Consider the following 7,693-nt stretch of genomic DNA (forward strand, 5'->3'; position numbering starts at 1 on the left):
CTTATTCTCCAGACCCCTCACCAGCTCCGTTGCCCTTCTCTGGACCCGCTCCAGCCCCTCGATGTCTTTCTTGTGGTGAGGGGCCCAGAACTGGACACAGCCCTCGAGGTGGGGCCTCACCAGTGCCCAGTACATGAGGACGGTCACCTCCTTAGTCCTACTCCCCACGCTGTTCCTGACACAGGCCAGGATGCTGGTGGCCTCCTTGGCCACCTGGGCACACTGCTGGCTCCTGTTCAGCCCACAGGCCACCAACACCCCCAGGTCCTTTTCTGCCAGGCAGCTCCAGCCACTCTGCCCCCAGCCTGGAGCGCTGCAGGGGGTTGGTGGGACCCAGGGGCAGGACCTGACACTTGGCCTTGTTGAACCTCATCCCATTGGCCTTGGCCCATCCATCCAGCCTGTCCAGATCCCTCTGCAAAGCCTTTCTGCCCTCCAGCAGGTCAACACTCCCACCCAGTTTAGTGTCATCTGCAAACTGGCTGAGGGTGCACTCGATCCCCTCGGCCAGATCATTGATGAAGATGTTAAAGAGAACTGGCCCCAGTACCCAGCCCTGGAGGACACCACTTGTGCCCAGGCACCGAGGTCAGACTGACAGGCCTGGAGTTCCCCAGATCATCCTTCTGACCTTTCTTGTGGATGGGCCTCACATTTGTCAGACGCCAGTCGGCCGGGACCTCCCCAGTTTGCCAGGACTGCTGGTAAATGATGGAGAGTGGCTCAGTGAGCACTTCCACCAGCTCCCTCAGTGCCCTCGGGTGGATCCCATCTGGGCCCATAGCCTTGTTTATATCCAGGTGTTGGAGCAGGTCCCTCACCACCTCCCTTTGGATTACAGGGGCTTCAGTCTGCTCCCCACCCCAATTTGCTGGCTCAGGGGTCTGGGTACTCGGGGAACAACCAGCTCTACTACGAAAGACAGAGGCAAGGAACGCATTAAGTCCCTCAGCCTTCTCCTCATCCTTTGTCACTGTCTTACCTCCCGCATCTGATAGAGGATGGAGATTCTCCCAAGTCCTCCTCTTGTTACTGATATATTTATAGAAATTCTTCTTATTGTTGTTTTTAACATCCAAGTCAGGTTAAGTTCTAATTGGGCGTCTATTTTGGGATGCTTCCTCTCAGAAGCTTAAATAATTCCCAAGATCATAGTACTGTTTTACTGCCATTTGTGCCTTTTACATTATCAGGTATACATTATTGAGGTGTGCCCGTAATTGTTTTTGAAAATGAGTGGGTGATTGTAATTGTTAGCATGTTAACACTTACAGAATCTAAGAATTGTCTAGTTTGGAAAGGACCTTTAAGATCATCTAGTCCAATCATCAACTCTGATTAAAAAAAAACCAAACAAAAAAACAAATAAACAAAAGAAAACCATAGGAAACAAAAACCCCACATCACTAAACCATGTTACTGAGCACTATGTCAACCTGTCTTTTGAACACCTCCAGGGATGGTGCCTCAGCCACCTCCCCGTGCAGCCCATTCCAAGGCTTAATAACCCTTTCCGTGTAAATATTTTTCCTCGTGTCCAATCTCAACCTCCCCTGGCACAACTTGAGGCCTTTTCTTCTTGTCCCATCGCCTGTTCCTTGGGAGAAGAGACCGACCCCCCCTGGCTACACCCTCCTTTCAGGGAGTTGGAGAGAGCGAGAAGGTCTCCCCAAGCGGGTCACTGTGTCACAGAAGGAGATGAGGTTTGTCAAGCAGGACCTGCCCCTCATGAACCCGTGCTGGCTGGGCCCTTTTTTCCCTGAGCTGTGACCTCTTTGTTCAGCCAGGCCACCCTTTTCCCCTGACGGCTCACTTTACAGCACGCAGAGGCGGCTTGCTCCTGTGCTTTTAAGACATTCTCCTTGATAAGCATGGAGCCTTCCTGGACTCCTTTGCCCTTCAGGGCTGCCTCCCAACGGACTCTGACAAGCAGGCTCTTGAAAAGACCAAGGTCTGCTCTCTGGAAGTCCATGGTGGCAGTCCTGCTGGCTCCCCTCCTTGCTGCCCTGAGAATTGAGAACTCTTGTCATTTCATGGTCACTGTGCCCTAGACGGCCTCCAACCGTCACAGCCCCCACAAGTCCTTCTCTCTTCACAAACACCAAATCCAGCAGTTCTCCTTCCCTAGTCGGCTCCCTCACCAGCTGTGTCAGGAAGTTATCCCCGACACACTCCAGGAACCTCCTCGACTGTTCCCTCTCAGCTGTATTGTGTGCCCAGTTGATATCTGGTAGGTTTACATCTCCCACCAGGACCAGGAAAAGCGATTTTGAGACCTCTCCCAGCTGCCTATAGAATATGTCATCTACCTCTACATCCTGGTTGGGTGCTCTGTAACAGACTCCCACTATGATATCAGCCTTGCTCGCTCTCCCCCTGGTTCTTACCCATAGGCACTTGACCCTACTATCACCCTCAGTTAGTTCTCAACATTCATAACCCTCCCTAACATGCAGGGCCACCCCTCCTCTCCTTTCTTGCCTGTCCCTTCTGAAGGGTCTGTATCCATCCACTGCAGCACTCCAATCATGCAAGTCATCCCACCGGACTCTGACAAGCAGGCTCTTGAAAAGACCAAGGTCTGCTCTCTGGAAGTCCATGGTGGCAGTCCTGCTGGCTCCCCTCCTTGCTGCCCTGAGAATTGAGAACTCTTGTCATTTCATGGTCACTGTGCCCTAGACGGCCTCCAACCGTCACAGCCCCCACAAGTCCTTCTCTCTTCACAAACACCAAATCCAGCAGTTCTCCTTCCCTAGTCGGCTCCCTCACCAGCTGTGTCAGGAAGTTATCCCCGACACACTCCAGGAACCTCCTCGACTGTTCCCTCTCAGCTGTATTGTGTGCCCAGTTGATATCTGGTAGGTTTACATCTCCCACCAGGACCAGGAAAAGCGATTTTGAGACCTCTCCCAGCTGCTTATAGAATATGTCATCTACCTCTACATCCCGGTTGGGTGCTCTGTAACAGACTCCCACTATGATATCAGCCTTGCTGGCTCTCCCCCTGGTTCTTACCCATGGGCACTTGACCCTACTATCACCCTCAGTTAGTTCTCAACATTCATAACCCTCCCTAACATGCAGGGCCACCCCTCCTCTCCTTTCTTGCCTGTCCCTTCTGAAGGGTCTGTATCCATCCACTGCAGCACTCCAATCATGCAAGTCATCCCACCACATTTCCATGATGGTGACTACATCATAGCTTTCCTGCCACACCATGGCTTCCAGCTCCTCCTGCTTATTGCCCATGCTGCGTGCTTTAGTGTAAATGCACTTCAGCTGGGCTACCGGTCCCACCACCCTATAGAATATGTCATCTACCTCTACATCCTGGTTGGGTGCTCTGTAACAGACTCCCACTATGATATCAGCCTTGCTCGCTCTCCCCCTGGTTCTTACCCATAGGCACTTGACCCTACTATCACCCTCAGTTAGTTCTCAACATTCATAACCCTCCCTAACATGCAGGGCCACCCCTCCTCTCCTTTCTTGCCTGTCCCTTCTGAAGGGTCTGTATCCATCCACTGCAGCACTCCAGTCATGCAAGTCATCCCACCACATTTCCATGATGGTGACTACATCATAGCTTTCCTGCCACACCATGGCTTCCAGCTCCTCCTGCTTATTGCCCATGCTGCGTGCTTTAGTGTAAATGCACTTCAGCTGGGCTACCGGTCCCACCACCTTTTTGGTGTAGGAGACCTTTTGATGAGGCCTGCCAACTCCTGTGCAACTTCTTATTTCAGCTGCCTCAGGAGCTGCTGGTTCTTCTCCTCCATAAGACTTTGACTGCAATGCAGTGTCACCAGCAGAGCTCAGGGAGCCAGGCTGGAGGCCATCACTAGCCTGGGACTACCCTGTCCCCCAAACCCTGATGTGTTACCGCACAGCTTGCCACAGACAAGCCTGATATTATTAACCCCCTCCCCCCTCACATCTAGTTTGAAGTTTTATCATGCAGTTACTTTTGAAACATCTTTGATTGCTGTTATTGTTAGGCCTATACTTTTCATAATAGCAGTAGAGCTAACACTTACTGGCCAAACTATCTTGGCTTTAAGGAAGGTTGGATTGCCAGCTTTGTTTTGGAGTTTTAAAACTTCCTTACTTATCTATACTATAATTTCTATAGAATTTTCCAAGCCTCAGGTGTAGTAATGCAAAATGTGTGTGTATATACAGCATGCAAAGCATAACTATGAATGCACACAAATAGGGTTCATCACTTCAGCCACCACGGAAGTGCAACGAAATTGCAAGGTAATAACAGCTGTTTATGATACAGGAAAAATAACATTGCAGCAGATTGAAAGTGCAGAATAAATCATCTCTTACCCAAACATTAATTGCTCAGCTGGGGATGCAAAGTGTAGAAGATGACACTCTGGATGGGATTATGAACAACTGAAAAAAAAATTAAAAGGAAGATGCATTCAAGACATTTGAGATCTGTGACTAGTGTTTTTACAGTGTTGATCAGACATTTGTCTTTAGTGCTTCTAGTGGTAAATTGTACTTCAAGGGGGAAAAAGGCTACTTTTAATATAAAATTCTGTTTTCTTCTTGTGGGTGTGTATGTGTTCTCCTTCTAGGAAGCTACAATATTTCAAATGTCTTGCCTTCAGCTCCTGATATAGCTCAGTTTAAACAAGGAGTGAAATCTGTGGCTGGAAAACTTTCTGTACTTGCTAATGGGGTCATGACATCTATACAGGTGAGTAAAAACATTACAGACTATTAAATATCAGTTAAAGTCTATTTGTAGGGATTTGTATCGTGGATCCTGCCATTGAATCATCTTTAGGGAGAAAAGAATGAACTTGGTTTTGAGCTTTGTAGGCCTCTCATGGTAGACAGTAGATCTTTTATCTTTTTAAAAATCAATCTGTAGCTGATAGCCCACGCTCCTTAGAACGTCTCTTTTGTCTTTTTTCCTTATATAGTTTATGTCCTTTCTTACAATTGAAACAAAAATTCCATCATGGAAGTTATTTGCTCTCACTTTATTTTTAAACTGATAATAGTTCATAACTCAGAGTAGAGCAGTTGGAAGGGACCTACAGCCGATCATCTAGCCCAACTCTTGTATTGGTTCTTTAATTGCCTTGACAGCAATACCTTTGATCCACGTTTGTGCACAAAATTGAGACATCTTGGTCTCAATAGTGTAAAGCATGCTTCATACTCCAGTTAGTTTGCATTTCCTATATGAGGTAGTGAGAGCTCCCAGATGCTTGAAAACCAGCCTAATTACCCTGGAGTTTAACCGGGAACTTCAGTTCCTGGAAATATGGGTCAATTTTCTTAAAGTCTTTAAGAATTAAACTACTATTTATTTTACAAATGTAAGTAAAATTTCAGTGGAAAACATACTCATGCCTGTCTTGTCTTTTTTGGTTTTTTACTTTTCTAGGATCGATATGGTTCATAACATCTTTGGTATCGACTTAATTAAGTACGTTTAAAGAAGGATTTCTCTTCAGATATACAAGTAATCACACTGCTGATTCAAATGAAGATTGCCTTAAGACTGTTGATATTTTCATTTTTTCCAGCATATTTGTTTACTTGTGCAGCTTTCTGGGTCAGCCTCTCCTTACTGCTCTTTCATCTTTACAGAGCAGAAATCTTGTTACATTGCATATGTACGCCCGACGCCTTACAGTCTTGTATTTCTTAGTGACCTTAATGTTAGATGTTGGAAGTTTATTTTATTACTGATTTTAGCTGTGAGGCAGGAAGGAGAAAGAAGGATGAACCATACATTGGTAATGAGGCTTCCCAATAGAAACCTCTGTACAGTTGCATCCTTAGTCACCAGACATTACTTGTTTTATGACGGTTTTATGAGCTATGGAGAAGAAAAATTAAGCATATGCTGAGGTGGTATTTAGTGGACTGTAGCAAAATATAGAACTAAGTTAAACCTGCGCTTATCAGGAAGTAGAAGCTCTTGCAGTCGTAAGTTGATGTGCATTAAAATAATGGGGGATTAGTGTTTTAAAACAATATTCCTGCTAGAAAATTATGTGCATAGATGTGAGGTATGGAGATGACCAGACATGTGGTATATTGAATAGTGGATTTCATCTTGTCATGGGAGCAATCTATTTATTCATAGTTTTAAAAGTTGCAAAAAAATTGCAATATAGAATCCTTAAGTGCTTTTTGAAAACCTGCATTATGTACAAATCGGAAAAAAAATAAAGGGCCTAATAGAGCAGTTAATTAAATACTTGTTAAAAATGTTTTGAACAATCTTTGGTTTTTTGCTAAATTATGAAATATTGAATGAAGAAATATAGTAGGACTGTGTTTTAGACAGTCTAGAATTTATCATTGATGATATCCTGTATAAAAACAGTTATGACAAGGAATAAAAAACCTCCCAAGCAAAAATTAGCTCAAGTTAATTCTGTTCTGTAACTTTATTTCTTGATTCAAATTTGTAAATTGCTGATACCTAATAAAAGCAATTGATATAAACTCATTTTTTAATTAAATTTCTATGCACAGATGCCAGTCTCCAGCTTTCTAAATACTGCTGTCTGTATTCTGTCTATACAATGATCTAGCAAAATTAGCCTTCAATTTCAATTACTGAAAAGCTTTCTCGTTAAATTGCTACACTGATTTAAAAATCAAAACACATAGGCTGGGGTAGAAAAATAAGCTACTGTGTTGAAATACAGTTAATATAGTCTAACTGTATTTGTTTTTTAATTTCTAGCTGCCTCATATCTAACTCTTAGTTCTCGTATTTTTCTCTCGAAATTATTTTTCTTATTTGAGAGAATCACGGAATCACAGAATTGTCGGAGTTAGAAGGGACCCTCTAGAGACCATCCAGTCCAACCCCCCTGCCAAAGCAGGGTTGCCCAGAGCACATCACTCAGGAGCATCCAGGTGGGGCTTGAAGAGCTCCAGAGAAGGGGACTCCACACCCTCCCTGGGCAGCCTCTGCCAGGGCTCTGCCACCCTCACCCCAAAGAAGTTCTTCCTCACATTGGAGTGGAACTTCCCATGGTCCAGCTTGTGCCCGTTGCCCCTCGTCCTGGCACTGGGAACCACTGAGAAGAGTCCGGCTCCATCCTCCTTCAACCCACCCTTTAGATCCTTGGAAGCATGAAGAAGGTCTCCCCTCAGCCTTCTCTTCTCCAGGCTCAAGAGTCCCAGCTCTCTCAGCTTTTCCTCATCAGGGAGATGCTCCAATCCCTCCATCACCTTTGTTGCCCTTCGCTGGACTCTCTCCAGCAGTTCCCTGTCCCTCTTGAACTGGGGAGCCCAGAACTGGAGGCAGGATTCCAGTTGTGGCCTCCCCAGTGCAGAGCAGAGGGGGAGAATGACCTCCCTCCACCTCCTGGCCACACTCTTCCCTACGCAGCCCAGGATCCCACTGGCCTCTTGGCCACAAGGGCACATTGCTGGCTCATGGGTAGGTTACTGTCCACCAGGATCCCCAGATCCTTCTCCTCAGAAGCACTTTCCAGGTGCTTTCCACCCCTAACCTGTACTGGTGCCTGGGGTTCCTCCTCCCCAGGTGCAGGACCCTACACTTGCCCTTGTTGAACCTCATTATGTTCTTCTCTGCCCAGCTCTCCAGCCTGTCCAGGTCACCCTGGATGGCAGCACAGCCCTCTGGAGTGTGGGCCAGCCCTCCCAGTTTGGTATCATCAGTGAACTTGCTGAGGAT

The 7,693-nt window shown here is 46.2% G+C and overlaps 1 protein-coding gene across 1 annotated transcript in view; it reads left to right on the forward strand.

Annotated features, from left to right (window-relative positions):
• The window catches only part of ARFGAP3 (ADP ribosylation factor GTPase activating protein 3), a 40,193-nt gene extending 33,690 nt beyond the window's left edge, over positions 1 to 6,503 (forward strand). The window contains exons 15-16 of the mRNA XM_014957045.1: positions 4,593 to 4,714; positions 5,414 to 6,503. Of these exons, the coding sequence (XP_014812531.1) occupies positions 4,593 to 4,714; positions 5,414 to 5,431 (140 nt within the window). The 3' untranslated portion in view covers positions 5,432 to 6,503. The remainder of the gene's footprint in view (positions 1 to 4,592; positions 4,715 to 5,413) is intronic.
• Positions 6,504 to 7,693: the final 1,190 nt, after the last annotated feature.

The sequence above is a fragment of the Calidris pugnax genome, unplaced genomic scaffold (assembly GCF_001431845.1).
Source record: "Calidris pugnax isolate Ruff unplaced genomic scaffold, ASM143184v1 scaffold189, whole genome shotgun sequence".
Taxonomy (NCBI): Eukaryota; Metazoa; Chordata; class Aves; order Charadriiformes; family Scolopacidae; genus Calidris; species Calidris pugnax.